Below are 27,723 nucleotides of genomic sequence, written 5' to 3'. Positions count from 1 at the left end.
TAATGTCACCATGCTTAATTAATGCATCTAACTAGATTTAACAGGCCAAGGTCCAATGGAACACAACTATGTTTTAGAAGTCTTTAGCTGTGTAAACCAACTATGTTACACATACAAAGTGAAGACATACTTTTCAGTGCCAAATGTTTGACCTTCTGTCAGGGAGTATCATCAAATATCAGTAGAGAATAATTCACTAAGGGAAGTGAGCACGAGAATAGTTTCAAGGTAATGAACACACAGCAGAATAAATCTGATGCTATATAAATAATGCATACCATAGAAAATAGATTACCTAGTCATGTGCATTTTTCAAGCAAGGTAATGCTCCTCCAGGCAATTACACTAAGAAATCTAGTAACTATGCAAAGGTGATAGCATAAAAACACAAAGTCTTGGACAGCATACTTTGGATAGAGCAGCATAAAACATCAACATCTTGGCCTCAACATTGTGTCGAATTCATGAAAATATATCTCCATTTTTTTTAATTTATATATATATATATATATATATATATATATATATATTTTTTTTTTTTTTTTTTTTTGTTACAAGCGTCTTAGCTTCCATTTCTGACTATCTGACGACTCTCAATACTTGAGTGCTGATCCATCTTATAAGTCATCAGAAATATGCATGATTGCCCAGGTAAACACCTATGACATTCAAACGGCAGCTTATGCAACACAGTGGACGTAAACTGTCATTCCTAAAATTAAGCAGCATCAGTCTGTATATGGAACTAAGCTCACAGAAAGACTGGAAAGTTCTCTAAAAAATCCAAGATACTTTTCTTGGGCTGGAAAAATAAAAGTAACATTCATACACACATGTATGTATCACCTGCTGTAAGCAAAATTTTTACTGTCATTAAACATTTTTTAGTAAGACCACCCAAGAAAAATAAACACATACTTCTATTTATTTTGCAGATATTGTACCTGTTTTTATTGGTAAAACAACACTAAAGCCTCACAAATGCTGAAGCATGCTTTTCCTTTTAAAATACTTCCACTGGACTTTAATAAGTAACATCCAGTCATTGACGAATAGAGCAGTAGAAGCAGATGTGTGAACATGCCCTTTGGGAAGAAGGTGATGGAGTCCTTGTGATGGGGACATTGGTTTGTGTCCCACTAGTTCAACAGCTGCGGTTCATTTGCCAGCTTTCTGAGCTTTCTGTGCAGACTTGGTGACTTTGCCAACACCTCCGGCTTTCTTCTCCACGTTTTTAATAACGCCGACAGCAACCGTCTGTCTCATATCACGTACTGCAAAACGACCTGAAAAAGAGGAATCATAAAAAAAATAAATATTGGGTTGATTCTGAATGAAAATCACAGATACTTATCAAACAAGCAATGAACCACATCAGCAGCTTTCAAGAATATCAAAATGACTATGTTTCAAAAACACTCATGGTTCAAAAACTAAGAAAGAAGTAGGATATAAAAGGGAATAAATTTGTTTCTTTCACTTCCGCTTTCTTTTTATGACTTCTATAACACAGCAGTTGGTGATTTCAAAGAAGGGGCTGCAGGAAGCAAATGAAGGTGGGTGCTAACTGAAATGGGGTGCTACTACCTTATGGCAGGTTAATGACTGTTTAACTATGATCAAACAACAGAGGGGGTCAGTCAGTTTTATCCATACCCTGCCTCATTTCCCACTCATTACAGCCACTTTATGGACAGCATACTCCTCAAAATTTTATTTTAATCATATAAAAAATTCTGGTAATAATTATCATAGCAATGCATTAAAAATTGTTTTACTCAAATACATACTAGCCCTGCCAAGTATGATAAATAACTGTCCAGCAGTGATCATATAAAAACAGTAGTCATCAATCATTTTAATTGACTGCCTTTGTGCTCACCAAATAAAGCCACTTTATTGACAGCTTACAATTCAGATGTCTGGTTTTGATCAAGTCAATGAATAAATGCATAAATAATTGCCATAGTAACGTATTTCAACTTGCATACTATGCAACCCATCACAATTTCCTCTGAACATATGTGATTACATGTACACACATGCCCCCCACACACACATACACACATGCACAGATGGATCCACAAGTTGCAGAGACCCTGTTGACTGTGCACACTTCAGATGTCTGATTATAACCAAAATAATAAAGATACATAAAAAATAATAACTATATACAATAACTGTCACAACATATTATTTTGGCTCATTGCTATCAGATGCATACAGTGCAAACCATTCCAACCCTTCACATATGTGCATACAGCAAACATGCATGCATGTGCACACACATGCACACACACACACACACACACACACACACACACACACACACACACACACACACACTCACACGCACACACACAAAATAAGCCCAACAGTTTAGAGAAATTTTATAGACTATGTATACCTATGATATCTGATTCTTACAAAATATAGTATCATTGAAAATAAGACAGAAATAGTCCAAGGACCACTTACACTTATCAATAATTCACCCAGAAAGGATTTTTTCTGTCTCCAGAGAGACAAAACAAGTTTGATTTGTGGAAAATTAATGAAAACCAATACATACATTTAGGTATAAATTCAGATGAATGCATAACTGTATAAATAATGGTCACAACAATGTATGTTGGTTCATTGCTGTCAGCTGTGTATAGTACAATCTCCTTGCAACTGCCCCATACAAAAACACACAAATAGGCCCACCGATTGCAGCCATTTTGACCATATACTCTCCAGATGTCTGATTAATATCAGAATAGTAAATATACAGAAAATGACCCCAGTAAATTATTTTAGCTCACTGCTGTCAAACACATACAGTGCAACCAATTGCAATCTCCCACACATGCATTCAGTACATACACACACACATACACACACGCACACACACACACACACACACACACACAGACAGACACACACACACGCGCGCGTGCGCGCGCACACAGACACACACACAAAAACACAGATGCGCCCACCAATTACTGGTTAGATGCTAATTCTGCAAACCTCAAATGTCTGATTATGATAAAAGAATAAATAAATATATAAGTGATGGCTACAGCAAACTAGTTAACACATTTCTACTAGATGCATATAATGCTATCCATTTCAACCTACACAGGCATTTGTGGCTTAGCTAAAGTTCCAGTAACATTAAGAAAAAATGCATACTCTAGCTTTCTTACAATTCAAAATAATAAGTCTGCTGTGTACAAGAAATATTATTTAAATAAAGTTTTTTTTCCTACACACACAGCACAGTGTATTTCAGTTTTGCTATCTTTCAATTAACTTCAAATACCAGCAACCTGATGCAGAATGCACCAATGGAAAATCACCACTCGCTGCTTTGTCTAGCAGCCCAAGCAGGCCCCTAATAAAGCACTGTTTCCACATCTTCAAAAATGGCAGTAAAATCTAACTAACTTTTTTCAACAGTTCTAACTGCAAGTCTGCTTTGAAAATTAGCCCAGCCGAGTCAAACTGACTTTTTTTTTTAAACAGACATAAAATCAGAACTCTGTGCATGTGAAATGGGAATTTTGGCGATTTTTAAGTTAAAGGTGAAAACACAGAATTTTGTGACAGTGTTTTTCAACTGGGAGGGCTAAAACCCAATAGCCTGTACCAACTGCTGCCCATGTTGATAATCAAATTAAAAAAAAAAAATAAAACTGCAAAGTGTAAAAATAAATTCTTCCTTACTGCTATCACACAGCACTTTGATGAGATACTGAGTCCTTTCAGAGCCCAGTTTATCATCACTCCTTACCTGAGTGACCATTAATTAAGTCACACAGCCTAGAATCACCCACTCATTGAAGGAGATTTGTGTTCTCTTTTCTTCAGTGACTGCAACTGGGCTTTTGTTTTCCAATCTTTCACTAACAACACACAAACATGAAACAGTGACTACAACGAATTTATTTAATTCTTTCCTCCTTTCACCTTGGATGTTGGTTCTTACTCCCCTACAAAAGTACTTGTCTCTTTTGTGATTTTGTTTTTCACATTTTGCTTTTCTTTTATGTTTGGCAAGTACTGCTATGAATCAAATATTCAGTTTTTAAAGCCATTTGACTAGCAAGAATTGAGCACTGCCCCTTGTGAAGTGACACAGTGTCAAAACATATAGTAGATCCATTTCAAAAGAAGACTGGCCTTTGCCACTTCCACTGTTATAGAGGAATAACACTCTGACTATGAGCAGGCACCCGTGTTTGATTTCTGGCAAGGGCACATGCTGGAGCTGGCTTGAGTAAGATAAGTATGTCCATCCTTGGGGTGGAAGAGATGGGCTATGGCCATCTTATTCATTGCTTTCTCAGAGAATGGGCTGAGACATTTGGGGTTGTCCTAAGGCCTGAGTTGAGCTCTCCAAGCCATGAACATGGCAATCTTCTTCAGCAGCTGCACATAATTATGCACCTGTAGATGCATGAGGAAGTATAGTGACCCCTGTGGTGACACAGGCTGCACGTTCCCTGCCCAAGTGGAAGTGAAAAGACTTAAACAGAAATGTTCTCTCATTATTGAGATGCTGGCAAATATTGAGACAATCTAAGTGTCTGTCTGGATGGTGGCACCTTTAGAGCTGGGAGGCTTGATGGTGAGCAAGCACAGAGGCAAGAAAAATGACAGGCTGTGTATAAATGCAGCAACAGAAGTGTTGTTATGCACATTAGTGATGCCATACTCACAGCAATAGACAGAACAACAGTGATGCTAGTTACATAAGTGTTGATTAACTTCAGATAATGTCTAATAGCTCCAGTACAAAGTGAGACAGACACTATAAAGATAAATATTCATATAAATTGCAGAAAAACTACAAGACTCTAGTGCCAAGCAGCATCTTAATTTCATTCAGAATAATGTCTACACATAAATGCACGAGAACCAGTTATGATGGGCTTAGAAATTAGTGTCATTTCAAAGTTAGGTGGTCTGTGAGAACATAGTATGAAAAAGAAGACAGTCTCATCTGCTTTGCAAGGGACTCTCTTCCACTTCATACCATGATGTCACAACACCAGCATAGTATGAGGTAGAAGACAGTCCCACCTACTTTACAAGGGACAGTTTCTTTCTCTTCTCCCATATCCTTGGTATAACAGCTAAACACTGACAGACTCAATATTGCCTTTTCTAGGAAGGGTTCAACTGATGGATTTTCCAACATAACAAACGTAACAGCAGGGCTGTACCGCTTAATTCTGGAAGCCAGAATAACAAAATGCCAAATTGCGGGCTTTCCTGACCATTGAAGATATTAGTTCCTGGAACCTGGCTCCAGCGCTTTCATATATATATATATATTTTTTTTTTAACCAGGAAAGTCTGACTTGGAATGAAGCCAATTTTCAGCGGAGGCCCGGGGAGAAATGCTCTAGATGCATGTCTTTGTAATGTGGGAGGAAACTGAAGCACCCAGAGGAAACCCACACAAATGCAGGGAGGACATGTAGACTCCACACAGAAGGCACCCCAGCCGAGAATTGAACTGGAGAACCTCTTGCTGTGAGGCGACAATGTTACCGCTACGCCACTGTGCCATCCAGGGCTTTGTGTCTATTGTGCTTTAGGCCCATTATCTTAAGGCATACCTTACATGATGCCAACCTGGAATTTATCAAATATTTTTAATAGAACTGCCTATCATACAGTTGCAAATTAAACATCTCCATGCATGCCTCCAGCTGGGCATGAAATTATCTAAGTCTATGCGAACAAAAATATATATTAAATCAAATACATTACTTATGAGAAACTCCACCTACCCTGTCAAACTTACACCGCTAGTAACAAATATGCCTAAATATTTCTTTAATTTGCAAATGACAGACTGCCTTACCACACTGCCCCCTATCACCATCCCCTAGACTTGCAGTCAGATGGATAATTTTTAATTAAGTCATAAGCTCCCAGCGGATGGCATGAGCGTTCGTGTCACTGCAAAGGTTCTATATTCACACTGGGAATACATTTTCCCACAGACTTGCAGTAAGAGATAACATCAATGCCTCAGAAGCACCCTGACCACCTCCCAAGTTCCTGGCTGTATCATCACTATCTGCAAGCCTGTGTTTACTTGGGGTGTGCAGCAGCTGTCCATCACTCCTTCCTCCTCCCTGGATGGGCAAGCTGGTACCAACTGCTCATTCTCACCCCTTATCCTCAGCTCCTTCAACACCCAGGCTGCTAGTGGAACTCAGTTCTGATGGGTCATAGCACAGCTTTATATCCCTACACCATTAAGCCAGTCAAAATATGGTGGAAAACTAATGAATTCAAACACTACAAGTTCTGAGTCCAGCAAATAATTTTTAGTGCCTAGAAATCCAATGCAAAAAGACAAAAATAAACACCCGTAAAGTCAGAGACTGACCTATCTCTTACTCATTAGCCTTGTAAGTTACAATATGGCTGCAGTCCTTGTACATATACTTTTGTACATGAAAAAGTTAAAAAGTTTGACCTGGTCAGTACATCACCACATGCAGTACCTCAGACTTATACAGGGCTATCTTTATCAATGTCATCTCAATGGAAAAGGTATATGGGCCAAATGTTTCAGCATCCTCTCTTCCAATGACTCTCTGGTACCGTGACTGCTGTTAGAACTCATGTTGTTGTTGTCTAGGAAATACTGGCTGCAGACCATCAAGTCTTCTCCAAACCGCCGGTCTCTTAACACTCCAGTGAGTGGTAGCCATTTGCAAGAACCATCATTCAGGAGACATTGTTTTTTTTTTTTCTTTGATTAGCTCTGTCTCTTCCCTGTAAATGCCCATTGTATCCAAAGGGTGGCATACAGTGAACGTTGCAGCTGATGTTTATATCTCTGGTCTCAGCCCCTTGTAAATGGCACCTATGTGCGAACCTCTGTCTCAACTTGTGTTTCTTACCAGAAGGATGTAACCTGACATGCTCTCCCTAACTTCCCCCCTCCAGAAGGATGTACCCTGAAATGCTCTCCCTAACCTCCCCCCTCCGCCCAAGGAGGGGTAAACAGGTGAAGCCTTATCATCCCGCACCCACACACACACCAGCTTCAACAGCCATCAAGGCCTCTAGCTAAAGTCAGATCTCTTGGACCACAGTCAGGGCTTCATCCCTCTGCACCAGTGAACCCAGCTTGTGCAGGGAGGACAAGCTGCCCCCATGACATTGGGTGGCCTCAGTATCATGAAAGAGCTGGTTATTTACATGCACAGAAAGAAAGAATAGGGTGGGTCTGCTGGACTAAGATGCTAAAATAAATTACACACGTTGTATACACATAGGATCAGACTGAATATTACACAACAGAAATGGACTTTTTTTGTTCACGTAAGGAATGGATCTTATGGCTGACCTGCTTTAAAGCACCAAACAGTCATGCTAATCGGCATATAGTGTCTATCCAGTGAATCGCTTTTCCTTGTACTCTTTTTCTATGTTGACCTAGATAGCATGACAGAGCCTAAAAACAGGACAAAGTTTAGTGCTGTCCCAAAGAGTAAAGCTCAGTAACAGTTTTAGAATGGCATGAACTCAGTGCTGTTATCAAATATAAACATCTTAGCAGTTTGCAGTCATTAGACATACGTCATTTTGCATATTTGTACAAAACAGCATACAGCTTAAATATCAATTTGAGTAGTTAGTAGTTTAGAGTAGGGTAGGCCTCACATATCCAATAAGTTAGAGAAAATGACCCAGAAGAAAACGATACTAGATTTGTGTGGGACACTAGTTGTTAACAGTGACATTTGTGTGGGACACTAGTTGGTAATAAGTGACATTTGTGTGGGACACTAGTTGGTAATAGTGACTTGCTAATTTTGTTTGTTTCTGGGAAGCTAACACCCACAATAGTTCACATCCACATTTTGCATACATCCTTTTGCTGGGAGATGCAACATTTTATTAAGATAAATGCCAAATGTTCACCTACTGATCCTTACTCACAAACAATATGTCATACATATGGAAAGCCCAGGTTTGATAGTAACACGTTGTTCACAGTCTGCCGGGCTCATACACAATGGATTTATAGTAGAGTCATGCAGTTTTCTCTCACTTTTGGGTGGTAAATCAGTTGTCAACAAATACCATACTGAAAAAAAGGTGAGGGAAAAGGTGAAAAGCCTGTTCCCTTGTCTTACGATATCCTTACAACTTTTTAAAGAACAAGAATGGCTATGTTTATTTCTCACGCTTTAGCTATCTCTGAAACAGAAACATGAACTTAGAGAATACTGACCGACTTAAAAATCTTGCCTTTGATGCCCTGCCTATCTTTATTGCAAAGGCTGCAGTCCTGTGCAGTCTTTGTGTTATGAAAGACTGCACAGGATTGCAGCCTTTGCAATAAAGATAGGCTTTCAGATATTGTGAAAAAAATGTCAGATAAGTGCCAGCCACAGTGGTTCAACTCTGGTTACATTTAAATTAAGATGTCAAGACACAAGAGGAAAAGGTGAATTCCAACACTGCAAACACAAGCAAGGCAAATAAAGCCACAAAATGGCCACATATGAAAGCCACATGTGCCGTGAGTATGTTTGAAAAATTAAAAATCATTTGTATCTTCCAATATAGAACAAAGGGAAATTATCTAAATCATTTTTCATAGATTGTTCTTCCATTCAGTTAGCTGCATTTTTCATTGGGTTGCAGACAATTTTACAGGTATAATCAGCTTTTTAGCTTATACATAGGTTTAAGCAAATAAAACGAATAAATAAGTAATTAAGTACACATGTATAGGAATAAATGTGAATAAACAAATAAATTAACAATAGACTGACCCTCAGCAGTGAAATGTGTAACTGAACATTCACTTCAAATCCAGTTTATGGTTTACACTAAATCCCAACTTACCGAGAGGTGGGTACTGGGAAAAGCTCTCCACACACATGGGTTTCCCAGGAATCATCATCACGATTGCAGCATCTCCTGACTTCAGAGCCTTTGGGTTGTCTTCCAGCTTCTTGCCAGAACGGCGATCAATTTTCTCTTTCAGCTCAGCAAATTTGCAGGCAATGTGTGCCGTGTGGCAGTCAATAACGGGAGAGTAGCCAGCGCCAATTTGTCCAGGATGGTTCAGAATGATAACCTGAAACAATTTATACAATTATGGATATGTGCATACTATGCAAAAGTATACAATACTGACAGGAGAAAAAAGAATAATTTGTTTCACATAATTTAGCCATCATATCCCCATATGTAGATCACCTGACTATCCTACCTTGCAAGTACCTTGTATTCACCTATCTTTTACCAGAGCTACCTTTACCTGGGCAATATATTTGTAAATTCTGTTGGTAAAATCAGTGCCTATTTAGGAAGACTGCTCTGTGTAGAAGACAAAAACACTTAACTGAAATTAATTGTTGACCTATTAAGCTTATTTGTTTTTGATTTGCATGACTGCAGTTGTGAGATGCTGCAATCGTGCTCTCTCTGTCTACACAAAATGCTTCCATTCTTTGCTCCAAGTTACCCCACCACAGTATTGCCCTTGTTCTTATACAGCTCCCCTTATTTCATATGCAATGACTGTCTTGAGATAGTACTCCTACCATGAATGCTGTAGATGGTCTTAAGATACCCTACCATTTCTGTTCTGTCCATTTTATATAGTTACAAACAGACATATACATACACATGTGTATGTATGCTTCCTTGCACTTACTCTTACAAAGTCATGGCCTAATTTTTCCACTACATTCCTATTATATAACATCCTTTATTTCAACCTCTGCAAGCACCACAAAACCCAGCTAACAGCCACCTTTGTACTTGCAAATCTCCAGCTGTTCAACAACATCGGGTTCCATTTCAAACCATCTAATAAAACACAGCGCAAACACATCAGACCATCTCTACTACTGACTGGCACAGCAAACTGCTGGGATATCCTGAACCTAACATTAGTCTTTGTTACAATAATTATGACCCACAACACAAACACATTGCACATCTCATCTTAAACAACAAAACCTCCAGGTCATTGCAAAATAACCAAATACCTGTGGCTCCTACAGTCTCACGTTTACCCAAATGTAGGTCACATTAATAACTTAATCATAAAAAGCTCTTTATTAGGTTCATTAGTCAAATACTCATTAAATTCAGAGAAACTGAAGCCAGAAATTCATTGGTTAAACTTGCCAAATACAACTTCTATGCACATGCCTATTCTAAACTCTAATGCCCATTTAATGCCAACATTACCAGGGTCACTTCAAACCTTTATAATTAACATGTAATGCACCATCAACAAACCTGAACAGATGGAAGCTTATCTCATTTACAATAAATCCTACACAGAGGAAGTAAAAGAAATGTAGCTAATTCCTCAATGTTTACTATTTCCTACCCTGAGGAAGTTGCTGAAGTCCAAGGTTGGAAGGAAATTTCCAAACTTATTAGACATAGAAAAAGAAGGCATTATAACCCTAAACTTCTCTGTCTAATGGAGCAACGGCCTCTGTAACCTCTTTGAGGGGGACCGTCAGGGCTTGTTCCAAGATATTAGCACAGATGGTTCCATCCCTGAACAAAAACATTTCTGGGTAGGATCTAAGAGCTCTAAGATATACAGCAGTAACCACACTTAAGAACGATCTTCTGTTACTTATGTGATTGGAAGAAAAGTCAATAAGCCATACTATGCTGAAAAACACAGACTATCTAGAATCTAGCAGACCTTTGCAATGTCATAATATACTGGGCAAACCTAGAGAACTGGGAACCTATGTGCAGTTCTAGAATGGGCACATTATGTCGACCTGCATGGAGACTTGTAAAATAATGGTGGTGGACAGTAAACTATCAAATGCTCTGGGACCCTCCTTATACTATGAGGGTTTTTTTCTTTCTACAGAACTATGATGTCCTGGAAGAACCAGTAGGGGCTGGTAGGAATCACACAGATCCACCAGAGTGGTCAATGCCAAGTTCTTCTTTTGGAGATCCTTGGCCATGTCCTGGGAGATTTGCCAAAACACATACTATAACTGAAACACAGCAGCCATAGTGACCTGACTCAGGTTAGCCTAAGAGAACAAGTTGAGCCATGTCATGCTGTTGACGTACATATCTGAGCCTGTTGCCATAATGACAGCATTTGCAGTACCAAAATGACAGCAGGCTTCATGGAAATCTAATACAGCTGCTGTACTAAGAATCTTAACCAGATCACCCTTGATCCCAGTGTCAGAAAGGTCTACAAGTTTCTTCACTACATGATTCACTACAAGGGACTGAAATGTGATCAGGTGAGAAATAACTACAAGAAGTTCTGACCAGGCATGAGATAGATGAGAGATAGCCAAAACCAGAGAGTAACAGCCGTGAATATCAACCAAGAACATAAAACATCACGGCTGATAAATGGCCCAAACCACACAGTGAATCATAAACAAATAAGTTTAATAGGTCAACAATTAATCCCAGTAAAGCATTTCCATCTTTTATCTAAGGACTTTATCAGAACTGGTCAAGATAATTCTAGGATGAAGGCACAGCCTTTGGCAAAGCTTGGTTTTACAGGCCTCTTGACCTCATTTTCTCCTGTTTTCTTACTGCATAACACCATCCACGTCACCCCCATCCTTCAAGTACCATGAAAGTTAAAATCCCAACTCATTAATGAAGTCCCATGTACTTTTATTCAAGCAGGCAGAGCACTGAGAGGTCAGTCACCAGAAGACGATATCAGTTACATCAATCTGAGTATCTCCCTAAAGGAGTGGTCATCTGGTGGGAAAGACACACGGATAGCAGGTCTCACCATCCCATGACTCTGAGATAAAGTCATCTTATTCTTCTAAGACCCCACCCAGGAAAGAGGGAGAATCCCACTAACTACAGGTATAGAATAAGAGAGCCCACGTAAAGGGTCAAGTGCACAATGGGCAGAGACTATGAGTTAAGCACCATCTCTTGTTATACACCCACAGAAGGCAATGGTGGCACAAGAAGGCCTGTGGAGGGATCTGATGCTCGCATCAGCCCATGCTCCTTAATGGTGAGAGCTCCTCACCTGACAGGGTACATCCCAGAGGACATCAAAGAGCTGATGAAATGTTTGGGCATGACAGGCAAATCCTGCAGACATGCAAAGACCTATAGGAGCCTCCTTGCTCTTGTCCAGTGTGTCTTGCTGCATCTGGTCAGGAGGAGGGGTAGACATGAAGAGATGTCCCCTTGGTCCTAAGTGCAATAACCAAATACTGAGTTGGAGCTCAAATTACCCCCTAAAGGCCTAGTGTTCCAAATGATTCACCATAGAAAAGACAATGCAAACACCCTGAAACACATACACCCCAAAGTGGTTATTAGAGATGTACATTTTACAGGGCTCTCAAAGTTAAAAAATAAAAAAGTCAGACACAAGATTGATCCCCACATTGGTCAACAGGATTTGGTGACATATAAGCTCCATGCAGACACTTCGTAGGACAATCTGACAGAAGGAGGTCATGACTTATGTTAGGGGAGTCTGATTCCCTCACTGCCTGATGCTGCTCTGCCAAAGCCCTGCGATGATACAAAAATCCCTGGTGCCAGACATCCTTATGCTGGCATCTGTGTCCACTACCAAGTTTCTTCCTGCATTATCTGTGTGTGGCTGGGTTAATATATTATAACAATAACCCACGTCTGGGTGTGGGTAATGCTGGATTTACCCACGGTTGGTGTGGTTTGGTCACAAGGGCGAAGCCCGAGTGGCCAAACAAAGACAACCATGGGTAAATCCAGCATTACCCACACCCAGAAGTGGGTTATTGCTATTATACAATGACATTATTTAAGGAAAAAAATAATTACTTTTCTTAAATAATGGCATTGTATAATGCCTCCTTGCTGCCGTTCCGCAGCTGTCTGGTATTCTGCAGCAGTTCTGATGTACTGCACATGCATATACTTATGCAGAACATCAGAGCTGTGGGCAAAAGCAACGGAGAAAGCAAGATCTCCGTTGCTTTTTACAACATGTCTCTCTATGTTAACGAGTTTAACATAGCGAGAACTTTAAAAAGCAACGGAGAATCTCTGTTGCTTTTTTTTAAAGCTGTCTCGCTATGTTAAACTCATTTAACATAGTGAGACATGTTGTAAAAAGCAATGGAGAGCTTGCGTTCTCCATTGCTGTAAAAAAAAAAAGTTATGCTAATGGAAAAAGTCTGGGCGATCGGACCTTTTTCCATTACTGCTACTCTGTTTTACAATGTGCATGCTGACCAATCAGCATGCACATTTTGGAATATTAATGGGGGGGGGGGGTCGTTGTATAATAGCACTTAAGTAGTGCCTGGCATTCTACCCCTCACCCAGGCTGTAGAGTTCAATACAGAAAGTTACAAGGATGGCCTTGGCTGATGACCTGGCAAAGGCAGGAATCTATATACGGTTTCATTGTTTTAGGCACCAAATATATTAACTTTTCCACAACAAATGGTTGGTTCAATATCTGAATTGGGCAAGTAGAAGAAAATGAATGAGGAGCGTGCAGGGGTGACTATGCTATCCTAGGCCAAAATATAGTGTCATTGTATATGCAAGCAGGACATGGGCTCATCACTGAATGCACAGACAACAGCAGAAAGCCTGGCAAAGTCGGGATATCTGCAGAGAAACTCAAAGCACTTATCCACAGAAGAAGGCTTTCTAAGTCAGACTACCAGTTTCTAGTAAAAAAAAAAAACTTTCTTAAAACTTAGGCTATGCCTTGTGACATCAATATGATTTCACAGAATGTGCCCACAATGCAGGCTGTTACAACATACAAAGTTCTCATGTCACCACTGTGAAGTATTACAGCTAGAGACTAATAAGCACTTAGCCCCCAACCTCTTCATCCAAAATTAAGCATTCAAAGTCACACACTGAATAATAATTAAATACTAGTTATGCTGCTGTCAGATTAAGTTCATAACAGAAAAAAAACTGCATCTCTTCAATTAAAGCCTAAGGTCCCTTTATGAACATGACATCAGATGACAGTTACAGTAAGTTACATATTCTGCAGAATACTCCTTTCTGATCTGAATGAGCACCAACCTCTGTGCCACAATCAAAATGGCTGTAAGGCTGCCAATCTCACTGAGAACTCAGCTTCTTCTTCATACAATAGCCTACAAATCCTTTCATGTAAACTTTTGTCCTCCATTGATAGTCTGCTAAACAGTGCATTACACAAACCTGGTCTTGGATCCTCTCAAAACTGCCAACACAGCTTAGCAGCCTATTTCCACAAGCTAGCTGTGAGAGGAGAAGCTTTAACTGCAGCACATCGGGTGTGGAGCTTGATACCAGTACAAATATTGGCTTCCAAAAACTACGTACTTCCTAAACTTTGCCACATGCACATTTTATCCTAGTGTTACAATATTTACACTTCCCCAGTGCCTCTCACACTGTATCTCAGTATTATATTACATCACACACACGCACACAGACACACACACACACACACACACAGACACACACACAGACACACACACACACACACAAACACACACACACACACATAAACACACACACACACACACACACACACACAGACACACACAGACACACACACACACACAGACACACACACACACACACACACACACACACACACACACACACACACACACACACACACACACACACACACACACACACACACACAGACACACACAGACACACACACACACACAGACACACACACACACACACACACACACACACACACACACACACACACACACACACACACACGTTTTCAACTGAGTTGTGTTAACTATCCACTTTGACCACACTAAGAAAGCTTTACCCTAAACCTGCCACCATTACCACCTGGCATCATTCATGTATCACACTGTAGCATGTGACAGGGAAAACTGCATATGATAAAGGAGACCATGGTACATAGTCAGATATCTTATCTGCTAATCTGTGTGTAAGCAATGTAATATACAACAACACTTTCATCATACAAAGCTTAAAACATTTCAAACAATGTTGATGGATCATACATTTTGTATTATAAAGCTACCTTTCACCTTACAGTTGATACTTTTGTGTAGATCATACATTTTGTATTGTATAACTACCCTTACGTTCTGCATCTTACAGTTGCTATGTTTGTGTAGATATTTCTGCACCCTTATAAATGACATTTAACACTGTCCCATGCTGTAAAAGAAAACTATCAAATATGGCCCACACCTACCAGTTGAGTTAAATAAGTAAATAAATACATAGATATGTTACTGGTACTCGCAGAAAGAGACCCCGAGGTCCAGCTAGTCTGTAGTTACAGGAGGAATCTTGTATATTACAAACATAAGGCAAACAGGAACCATGTCTACACTACAGTGCACAAAATTCAAGAGCACTTATGCAAAATGGCAATATCACTCTCAAAATGCTTCCCCAAACAGCTTCCCAGTAACCTATAGAATTCCCTTGAGAAGATAAACTGAGAACACTTGTCTTCAAGCTATAGGAAAATAATATATAGCTTAAATTATATAAAATAAAGCAATCTAGCATGAAAATGTCAGCGTTAAGCTGACAGTGGAATGCAACAATTTTTAAAAATTAAGAGGTATCCTCAGGGACATGCAGTGAGAAGGATGTAATAATATGCAGCTCTATGAACCTGCCATTGTTTTACTATTTAAATTTACCATAATAATAACTGCCACTGCTTGTAGATTGATATTTAAATCGCTAAACTGCTGTTAGCATCTTCTGAGCAGAAAAGAAAGGTCAAATTGGTCTATAAAGTATAGCTGTGAAACCATGGCTAACTTAAGAGATATGATGACTAAAGGAAAATCCAAAACAATCGGATGAGGAGGAAAAAATGGTTTACTATCAAAATTGTCCAAATTGGTTTTGTGAGTAATGACTTACTCGAACCGAAATGCTGAAAATGTGCACATTTGTTTACAATTCGATCACTATAATGTTGGTATGTTGAATTCAACATTATTGACATTACCTGGACGTCTGGAGATGTACTACCAAAGTTTTGCAGGGGGCAAGCCCACCTCCACCCCCCCCACACTCCCTGCTAACTATATAGTCTAACTCTGAGATCTCACTACAGTAAGGAAAAGGGTATTTTTCATGATCCCCACTGTAGTGTGATCCAACTGTAAACAGTGACGCTCAAAACAGCGAATGCAAGCTACATGTCAACATTTCAGAGGCAACAGGATTTCCACTGGTAGTTTTAAACTTCTGCACCTTTACCTTCAACCTTACACAAGACAGTAAGGTGACTTTCAAACATTTGATTGTAAACCAGAAAAAACATCATTGATTACTCCCTACTATAAGCCTTGCTGTTTTCTTTACAGACTTGTTTCAAGATGTCCAAATCGACATTAAAAATTTAAAAATGACAAGTGAAGCCACTACAGAAGAAGACTTTATCCTTAGAATGGATCAGCACAGCTACAACATGCCGGAACACAGAGACCTGCCCAATGGATATTCTCAACAAACATAGCCTTCATAGAATGGATCAGCACAGCTACAACATACCGGAACACAGAGATATGCCCAATGGACATTCTCAACAAACGTATCCTTCATAGAATGGATCAGCACAGCTACAACATGCCGGAACACAGAGACCTGCCCAATGGACATTCTCAACAAACATATCCTTCATAGAATGGATCAGCACAGCTACAACATGCCGGAACACAGAGATATGCCCAATGGACATTCTCAACAAACATATCCTTCATAGAATGGATCAGCACAGCTACAACATGCCGGAACACAGAGACCTGCCCAATGGACATTCTCAACAAACATATCCTTCATAGAATGGATCAGCACAGCTACAACATGCCGGAACACAGAGATATGCCCAATGGGCATTCTCAACAAACATATCCTTCATAGAATGGATCAGCACAGCTACAACATGCTGTAACACAGTGACCTGTCAAATGTACACTCTCAGCAATTTGAGGAGCTTAATGCTTGGAATAAAAAGTTGGAGCTCAAAATGAATGATATTGAACATCCCTCCCACAGAAACAATTGCTGGGTGATCAGCCTTCCTTAAGAAGTGGAGGTAGAGAATTCAATTACATATATCAGCAAGGAATTTGCTACCATGTTTAGAACTGAAGGGCTCACTGCATCAATATGAGAGCAACAACCAATCTCAGAACACATCACATTTTGCACTTTGTTCACTATAAGGCTCGGGAAGAAACTTTAAGGGTAGAGAGGGAACTGGGAACCAGATGCCATTTATGAAGACACTCAGTTTGAATAGCACCAGACTATAATATGACTCTTTTTAACAAGTGGAAATGTTTTGTTCCAGCATTAATGCAATTCAAGGGCATGAGAAGTTCTCAACCAAATTAGATGTTCAAAAAGGTACAACAAAAATGACTTCTGACTTTCCATATGAAGCTGAATCTTATGTGGCCTGACAATCCCCTATTCCCAAAATGAACAGACCTACAACAGGCCAACAAATGGATCCAAAGCATAAGCTATTTCAAGCCCCAGTTGGTGACAGACACTCTCCAGGCAAGAAAAAAACTAAACGCACCACCTGACCCAACACAAATGGAGTGAGACTCAATGGAGAAGGAGCAGGACAATGCAGCAGTGGAATGGACAGTGGCTATGGCCATGGCACAGAGGGCACCTACATGAAATCCAACTGTACCTGGCTTAGTCAAAAGAAACAGTTTACTTTATCTCCTTACCTAATGCAATAGGTCTGCTGGGAGAGTTCAGCCAACTGACCACTTTCGTCATTATCTGGCTTCTCTCCCCGTAGATTTTCTTAGTGGGAATGTTGTTGCTGTTTTTTTTGCTTCAGTGTTCATGGGATGAGGCTCATACTATCAGTTTTCTTTTTTTTAGATGGTATGTTAACTGTTGGTGGCAGCAATACATAATAGTCAGGATGGGGGAGGGTTTAATGTTAGCTCTATGTGTTTCAACACTACCAGCATTAGCAATAAAGACAGTGGTCAATGTTTGTCAGGCACACTCAGTTCCCATGGTTGCATCCAATCTGCTAGCTAGTATACCCTAATAGAGAGATATGCAATTCTATTTTTGTTTCAATCCTCATGACTCTTGTCAAATACTGTTGCTATCACTGTTGGTAAGGTTGTTAAAACCTTGACACCCCCCCCCCACCTTGGGATAGTTTAACTCCAGAAAAGAACTGCATCCATGTTAGTTATAGAAGTCATTTTATCTCATTCCCAATATCAGGAATTTCTAATACATATTTAAATAGGAGATGTACTGATGGAATCACATTTTGTTCAGCTCTTAGTGGGGTCATCAAGGTAGTTCTTTATGAGTACACTTATAGAATAATTTGATAAGCTCTGTGATCCCTGAAGTTGCTTCTAGTTTTAACTGGGAAACAGAGCTGGCATGGAGGAATGTGCTAGTCCTACACCGGGTAAACCTTACTACACAAGTCAAAGAGTTGTGTTTATTTGAAAACCTATTTGAATGTCACATAATCTGTAACAAGCTGACAATCAAATTAACTTTATATCCTGGAATATTGGGGGACTGAATACCAAATATAAAGATCCTGTCAACGTTATTTAGAACTGTATACACACTGCCTTTTTACAGAAAACAAACCTGAGAAAATATTCACTGTATGGTACATTTGGGGGGGGCCAGAAAAGATGTTATGTAGCATCCCGCAATAGTGATGCCCCCGTGGGGGTGGTCCTATTAATAAAGGATGCTATGCTGTATCATGCAATAGTGATGCCCCTGTGGGGGTGGCCATATTAATAAAGGATGCTATGCTGTATCATGCAATAGTAATGCCCCTGTGGGGGTGGTCATATTAATAAAGGATGCTATGCTGTATCATGCAATAGTGATGCCCCCGTGGGGGTGGTCCTATTAATAAAGGATGCTATGCTGCATCCCGCAATAGTGATGCCCCTGTGGGGGTGGTCCTATTAATAAAGGATGCTATGCTGTATCATGCAATAGTGATGCCCCTGTGGGGGTGGTCATATTAATAAAGGATGTTATGCTGCATCCTGCAATAGTGATGCCCCTGTGGGGGTGGCCATATTAATAAAGGATGCTATGCTGTATCATGCAATAGTAATGCCCCTGTGGGGGTGGTCATATTAATAAAGGATGCTATGCTGTATCATGCAATAGTGATGCCCCCGTGGGGGTGGTCCTATTAATAAAGGATGCTATGCTGCATCCCGCAATAGTGATGCCCCTGTGGGGGTGGTCCTATTAATAAAGGATGCTATGCTGTATCATGCAATAGTGATGCCCCTGTGGGGGTGGTCCTATTAATAAAGGATGTTATGCTGCATCCTGCAATAGTGATGCCCCTGTGGGGGTGGTCCTATTAATAAAGGATGTTATGCTGCATCCTGCAATAGTGATGCCCCTGTGGGGGTGGTCCTATTAATAAAGAATGCTATGCTGCATCCTGCAATAGTGATGCCCCTGTGGGGGTGGTCATATTAATAAAGGATGCTATGCTGTATCATGCAATAGTGATGCCCCTGTGGGGGTGGTCCTATTAATAAAGGATGCTATGCTGTATCATGCAATAGTGATGCCCCTGTGGGGGTGGTCCTATTAATAAAGGATGCTATGCTGTATCATGCAATAGTGATGCCCCTGTGGGGGTGGTCATATTAAGAAAGGATGTTATGCTGCATCCTGCAATATTGATGCCCCTGTGGGGGTGGTCCTATTAATTAATCTCTCACAAGGATGGCAAATATTAAACTTATTATCAAACAACAACAAAAGGCAGATAATTTTACAAGTTGCTACCTTTTTGGGTATGTTAATTATGGGGAACCTTTAGAGCTCAAACCAGGAAGAAATTTTAAAGCATTTGAAAATACTTAAAGAAGTCTAAGCACCTTTTTAATCCCTATATTGTTGGAAGTGTATTTTAACATGGTCCTGGATTATTATAAGGACAAAACACCAGCAAATGAAGGAATTTTACCTGACAGATACCTGGAGGGCAATTTGTCTATATAAGCAGACCTTTACCTACTTTGCCCCACATACAGGGTCAGCTAATAGAATATAGAGTTTTTTTTCTAATCAGCAACACATTTATTTGATGAAATTCAGGCTGTTTAAATTTCATCAGATGCCATATCAGACCATACTTGGGTTCTACATGGATGTTCTAATCATTTTTTGGATGCACAGGTCAGGATTAATCCACTGAAACCCTCTTTATAGATTCAAACAAAAGCCTTTGAATGCTTGTATTGGGACTATCTATTACAAGAATTCAGATTTCCTTGGTCCTTTATTAATTGGTGCAAAGTACTATATTGCAGTCCTTAGACTAGGGTAATTAAATCCTATTCCGCAGTGGTGCAGTGGTTATCATTGTCACCTCACAGCAAGAGGCTCTCTGGTTTGAGTCTCGGCTGTAGCACCTTCTGTGCAGAGTCTGTATGTCCTCCCCATGGTTGAGTGACATCTAAAGACATGCAGGTAGGTGCGTGCATGAATGGGTGTGCCTTCTTTGAAGGTTGGGCGTCAGGCTGGCAACTCGGCACCGTAAAAATCCACTGCCAATCATTAGCGTACCGGAGTTCTGCTGTGGTGACCCCTAACTGGGAAAAGCCGAAAGAGACTAGGGTAATTAAAAACAGAACCTATTTCCAGCCCTTTGAACTATTTAGAGGTACCAGGCAAGGATGCCCATAATCACTGTTACTCTTTCTCCTTATAGTAGAAACCCTGAGCTAGACAAAATTGTTTATTTTATGGCATTAAAATGATGGCTGGCTCTCTTGTACAGATATTTGGTCTGTGAATATTGTAGGCTCTGGATGACAAATCAACAAATTCACCTCCCTGAAATGCTACAAGGTCTGAGGCATTATTTGGGCTCAAAGTCAATTGGAATAAATCAGTTTTATTCCCAATGAATACGGCATATGAGAAGTATCAAATACTCTTAGTGCACCATGGGATTAAGTGGACATCATCCCGTCATAAATACTCAGGCATCTACATCACAAATAAATGTAGTAATCGCTGCACAATTAACTTAAAAACCCTTTTAATGAAATGCAAGAATGGACAAAATCAAATTTCCTTTCTTAATCTGCTTAGCCTTCATTTAAATGTTTGTCCTGCCAAAGTTCTTATTCCTATCATGATGTATAACAGGCCTAGCTCCTGTCACAATGTATAATGGGCCTAGCTCTTGTCATGATGTATAACAGGCCCAGCTCCTGTCACGATGTATAGCAGGCCTAGCTCCTTTCACAATGTATAATGGGCCTAGCTCTTGTCATGATGTATAACAGTCCTAGCTCCTATCACAATGTATAATGGGCCTAGCTCTTGTCATGATGTATAACAGGCCTAGCTCCTGTCACAATGTATAATGGGCCTAGCTCTTGTCATGATGTATAACAGGCCTAGCTCCTGTCATGATGTATAACAGGCCCAGCTCCTGTCATGATGCATAACAGGCCTAGCTCCTGTCACAATGTATAATGGGCCTAGCTCTTGTCATGATGTATAACAGGCCCAGCTCCTGTCATGATGTATAACAGGCCTAGCTCCTGTCATGATGTATAACAGGCCCAGCTCCTGTCACAATGTATAATGGGCCTAGCTCTTGTCATGATGTATAACAGGCCCAGCTCCTGTCATGATGTATAACAGGCCCAGCTCCTATCACTATGTATAACAGGCCTAGCTCCTGTCATGATGTATAACAGGCCCAGCTCCTGTCATGATGTATAACAGGCCCAGCTTCTATCACTATGTATAACAGGCTTAGCTCAGCAGCCCTGAACGTAGACGTTCCAAACAGAGTTACTCTCATATGTCTGAAACTATTCTCAACTGAACATTGGCAGCAGTTGAGGGCACACTAAAAATCTGGAAGCATAGGACTGCCAGATCTGCAAAGATATGCCATCACCTTTGACTTGTCCCAGATGGTCTTGGTGAAAACAGAACCCTGACCTATGTAGGTTATCCCAGAGTTGTACTAATTAATGCAACAACCTGTCATGTTGCACCAAAAAGAGAGATGGAGGAAATGAAACCCTAGTGGCCATGAGCAGTGGCTGTGGACTAAAATGGTCAGACCGTATATGGCCTAAATTTACTGTGGATGGACAAACAGTACTATTGTGGTACTGGGTACAGGGAAGTTTTCTTTATTGGCTGGACATCATATCACAGGAAAAGAAAATCTCCATCATGGTCACCCAGAGTAGGGTTCAATGCCAACAACCCAACTTTCCATGGTGACAATATTTACAACTAACTACTCTTAACAGGCAGGTAGGTGGCACAGTAGCCCATTACAGGTATGGATGAAGAGGATCAGTGGGCATAATATTGCAATCCCCCATGTCCCTTCAAACATTTACCTCAGTATGGACATCCTTTCAGCCATTTACCATAGTATGGATGTCCCGTCAACCATTTACCACAGTACAGACATCCTTTCAACCATTTACCATAGTAAAGATAATCACAGCTCTTCCATTTTTCAGCCAGACAGGTTACAATGGTCAACCCTCTTACATTCCGAGATAGATGATAAAGCCGGGAGCTCATTAGTTGCAATTCCTTCTCTCAGGCCTTTCACCCGCCCCCTACATTAGATCAATTTCATAAAATTACACTGTTGGCAAATAACTCCAGCCCAACTCAAAAAAAAAAAAAAACAGAGCAAGGAAATGGTAAATGCTGGAGATGTGGATAAGAAAAGGCTGATTATAGCCATTTACTCTGGGCATGCAACTGGTGTACCTTCATCTGGACAAAGGTACACTGCACATGACAGTATGTCCTAAGGAAAGACGTTCCACCTCTGACAGAGGAGAACTTTAAGATTCTAAATATTTCCTCAGAAACTGTTGATTCCACTTTCCAGGAAGGGAAATGGCTTACAGAAGTACAAACTATGTTGCAACTATTATACTTCAACACTATAAGTTTTTATTCTTGGACAAAACATTAGATATACATTGTTACAAAACATGAGATATACATTGTTGCAATAATCTTAATATAATGCAAAGGTTCAAACCCGACTACAAAATATGAAAAGACCTTCGGTGTACTTGTCTATTTGCAAGAGATAATTTGGTGTGAGAACGTAAATAGTTTATTTTACTGTTGTTGATTTGTCCTTAATAATCCCATAATAAAAAATGTTTACTGTTAACTATATATTAGACATTATTACTGACAAAAAGTATTTCTTTATTTAAGACCAGAAACATGTTTGTATTCTGTGAGGCATGGCTACAGCAACTGTATGCTGCAATTTTAGACCAAATTCTTTAGTTCTGCTTTGTTATAAAACATAGGAATATTATAGAACACTGTTTACCTAGGGGAGGTAGTTAGAAACATAAATAATATGTCTTTATATTTTGTTCTTGTTCAAATTCTACAATGAACACAGTGTAGTTTGTGTGTAAAGGAAAATTTCTACATGGGTAAAGTCATGGAAAACAGCTCAAAGATGAGAACATTCCAAAGTATAAGAAGTTCTAGCAGGTACTAAATGATTGTACTGGTTTGCTGTCAGTTAAGAATATGAATTATAATTTGTAAGAATATTCCAAAAGGTACCATGTGAACTTTTTACTGTCTGGTTTCATGTACTTACATCTGCCAAGTTAGAATTTGTCATGATTTCGCTTTGCTTGTAATCTTAGCTTGCTACCATTCTACTGTGAAAAACTAAATGTTTTGCCTTAAAATGCTTTCATGTCTCAGTGGATTTACTGAAGGCAAACAGTAATAAGGACCCGTTAACACTTCTTGCCCATATGGTCCATTTTAAGGGTGAAAAAAAAAAACAATTTTCAAAAATTAAAAAGTATTAATAATACGCCATCCCAAGCAGATGCTAAATGGCCCCAGTCGTGTGTAGAGTTCTAGAGTATGTTGACAGAACGGTTGAGGTTCTTGTTTTCTTTTATAGCTCGACTCTGTCACCTGGTATCTTCCCTATCATTTTATTTTTTAATGTGAAATATGGTATTCCACTGAAAAGTCCAAATGCTATCTAATAAAGGATGACTTTAATTAAAATTACAATATCTTCTCCACAGGGGCCACACCTACCTGGGATATGAACTGAGCAGCTTCCTGCGGTGGGTCATTTTTGCTGTCACCACAGACATTTCCACGGCGAACATCTTTCACAGATACGTTCTTCACATTGAAGCCAACATTATCCCCAGGCAAGGCTTCACTCAATGCCTCATGGTGCATCTCAACAGATTTGACCTCAGTAGTGATGTTGACAGGTGCAAAGGTCACAACCATACCAGGTTTCAAGACACCAGTCTCCACACGGCCCACTGGTACAGTTCCAATGCCTAAAATTGGTAGTTAAAAACAGAATTCAATAAAAAAAATTGAAGGCCCTTCTGTAGTACTGTATAGAAAAATATTACATAACGTAATACCCATAAACCATAAATGAGATTTCAAGAATGGACCAGTCACTCTATCAAGTCTGGGATACCAGAAGCACCATTTGATAGTCAAAGTAGAAACAGCTTGCCCATATTTTTCAAAATTATTTTTATTTTTTTGATATAAAATAAAAAAATATATATATATGTATATATATATATATATATATATATATATATATATATATATATATATGGATCTACTTCTTTTGACCTAACTTTCATTTGCCTGACACTCATTTTCCTGACCCCATTTGACTGAAATTTCATTTGCCTGACACTTCATTTGCCTGACAAGTATTATTAGCAAGAAAATGGAATATGCCCCCTTCCCCACTGCAGTGCGACCCTGGAGTTAGAATATATAGTTAGGGGGGTGTGGGAGTCACAGCCCCCCACTTCATTTCATATGATATTGTTAACTTTTGATGTAATATTGCTTAGTAACAGAAAAGTAAGTGGGAGGCTTCACCCCCCATACCCCCCGTTGTGGGGGTCTATGCCCCCCCCAACTATATATTCTAACTCCAGAGTCGCACTGCAGTGGGGAAGGGGGCATATTCCATTTTCTTGCTAATAATACTTGTCAGGCAAATGAAATGTCAGGCAAATGAAATTTCAGTCATTTGGTCTCAGGCAAATGAGTGTCAGGCAAATGAAAGTTAGGTCAAAAGAAGTAGACCCATATATATATCATATAAACATATACATTATTACACATTTCCTGAATATATACTTTATAATATCAATCATGTCATTAGTGTATGATTGTACACTTATATCAAGGAAAGATGCAAGACTGTCACATAGAAACCATTCAGTGCAACCCTTGTATACTTCTCAGACTTCCTTAATTAGTGTCCTCTTGCAATATCTATTTCAGCAGATCACATACTAGATCTCTTATAAGGCAGTACTGTCACCCCACCACGACTTACAGTATGCAACAGTCCTCAGTCCCCAACATATTCCTCCACCTTCTCATTTAATTCTTACTGAGGTCTATCTCCCCCTCCTTTTTAACGTATTCACTTTCCAGCAACTCTGCAATACATCTTCTTGCTTTGGCTTTTTAATTGTTTGGATCATTTGAATTATGCAAACCTCTCACTGGTTAAGTGTTGACTGCAACAGCCAAAACCAGTGATGACAGCACACCTGTTCATCCAAATCCAGTGACTATACTGAAGTAGTAATGCTGTACTGCTTACAGATGCATTATTAATACTGGGATATAAAGGACTAATTTTTGCTTCTGATAATAATTAAAGGAAGTAATTGAAGTTATATCACTTAATTACATAACTGAACAGGCTTGCTTTTTATCTATGGAATTTATGAAAACATTTCATTAAGGCCTGGGGGACTTTGCTACTTAGCCTGTAAAAAGTTCAGTGCACATGCCACTACCCCTTCCCCATATTAGAAGCAGAACATATAACTAAAATCTTAAAAAGCCAACCATTCTGACATCAAATATGTTTACATAAAGCATTTTAACACTGCCCTTTTGTATTTCACAATAATGTTCCTGAATCCTCTGTTTAAATTTTCTCTGCATCTTTCCCGCAGAAATGACACACATCAGCATTCAACAAGATACACAATTTTGTCAGTATTACTAGAGTAATAATCAAAATGCCTCATCCTATCCATATTAGGATGCCAAAAACTCAATGCTTTATTAACAACAAGCTTGCACCATTATCTCCGAATGTGCCTCTCTGCCCATTTTCCCTTGATCTTATGTAACTAATAAACATTTTTAAGTACACTTTCCTTATATGTCTCTCTTAACTTTCTTCTCAACAATATCCTTCAGTCTTTCATTTGACAATAACATGTTACAATGCTAATTAATAATATTGCAGGCTTTATTAGAATCAGAATAGTATTTAGTGACAAAGCTACATATGGTTCTGAGATTGTTACTGGAGTGATCCTTCAACTTATTTACTAGGAGGCCCTCAATCAACCCTTATCTAATAGCCTCAGCCTCATTACAGGCATATCCAACATCTTATCATGGTATCTCTGTCTCTAAATATGTCTTTTCATAGGCATGGTTGCAAAGCATGCAGTCTTTATTTGTGTTGGGATGTACTACATATAATTGAATTCTATGTATATGTAATTTGTCATGCTTTGAATGATTACTAAAAATATGCAACATTTTTTTTTTGTCTAAAGGTTTTGTACAGATTAAAATGTGAAATCTATTTTCAGCAAAATAAACAGTAAAAACCAATAATAGGACACCTGCAAGGCCCAACAGACAAGTAAAAGTTAAGCCCATTTCATTACTCTTCATGAGTGTTTGAAAATCAGATAACATCTGATCAGACTGGAATATAATAATGTCATCTATATAACTTTTATTATTTTTTTTTAATGATTAGGTCTAAAATATATCTCTGTTCTCTCACGATGACAGACTGATATATGTGCTATGCCTTTCAGCTGACTGCAAACTAAACCTTTCAACATAAAAATATTAGGTTCCAGTATCAGTTCAGCATGGTAATCATTGCTTGAAACCTACCAGTGGATCAGCTGGTGTTTTTATATAGCCAACTTTCTAATGTCAATAGACCTAAATGATTCCTTTTGCTAGTACACACTGAGGAAATGTTGTCTGTCACAAAGAGGTCTCCTTTCTTAAGCAAAGCCTCAGTAAAGACATTTGCATCTTTTAAGCATTTACAGGAGTTCTGTAGTAATGATTTCAATAATATAAGCACCGTAACAGATTTAGTTGAATGCCCATCCCTTGACTGAGTTGCTGCACTGCAGGATCTTCCACGTTTTTCCATATGTTGGTGTAACAAAAAATAAGGGCCAATGGATACTCTACTGTACATGACTCATTTCCAATGAGATATGAATCCAACAAAAATAACTCACTTAAAAAATATATCAATATTTCCCTTGTAATTGGGCACAGGATTAGATGTCATCCTAACATAGGCAGTCTATTCTGAAAGTAATTTTTCAGTGCTGCTTACTGTAACTTGGCCTATAAGTCAACACTATCGGTCTGCCCTTATCTGCCTGAGTGATAACATCAGGATTACATTTCAGTCTTGTCGGAGCTAAGTAATGTTGTCATAAAAACTGTCATTATCATGTCCTGTATTTCAATTCAATTTCTCGCATAACTGCCCAAACAGTAAAATCTTGTTATTATATGCTGGAATAAACAAGGAAGGTTTCTTTAACA

The 27,723-nt window shown here is 39.2% G+C and overlaps 1 protein-coding gene across 1 annotated transcript in view; it reads right to left on the bottom strand.

The window, feature by feature from the left end:
• Nucleotides 1–923: 923 nt before the first annotated feature.
• The window catches only part of EEF1A2 (eukaryotic translation elongation factor 1 alpha 2), a 108,133-nt gene continuing 81,333 nt past the window's right edge, over nucleotides 924–27,723 (bottom strand). Inside the window, exons 5-7 of the mRNA XM_044090448.1 lie at nucleotides 24,148–24,404; nucleotides 8,878–9,112; nucleotides 924–1,286 (exon numbers count right to left, since the gene is read on the bottom strand). Of these exons, the coding sequence (XP_043946383.1) occupies nucleotides 1,159–1,286; nucleotides 8,878–9,112; nucleotides 24,148–24,404 (620 nt within the window). The 3' untranslated portion in view covers nucleotides 924–1,158. The remainder of the gene's footprint in view (nucleotides 1,287–8,877; nucleotides 9,113–24,147; nucleotides 24,405–27,723) is intronic.

The sequence above is a fragment of the Protopterus annectens genome, chromosome 12.part0 (assembly GCF_019279795.1).
Source record: "Protopterus annectens isolate FY-2018-M chromosome 12.part0, PAN1.0, whole genome shotgun sequence".
In the NCBI taxonomy this organism is placed as follows: Eukaryota; Metazoa; Chordata; order Ceratodontiformes; family Protopteridae; genus Protopterus; species Protopterus annectens.
The sequence above is the reverse complement of the archived record's forward strand: the minus strand, read 5'-3'. Positions and strand labels throughout refer to the sequence as shown.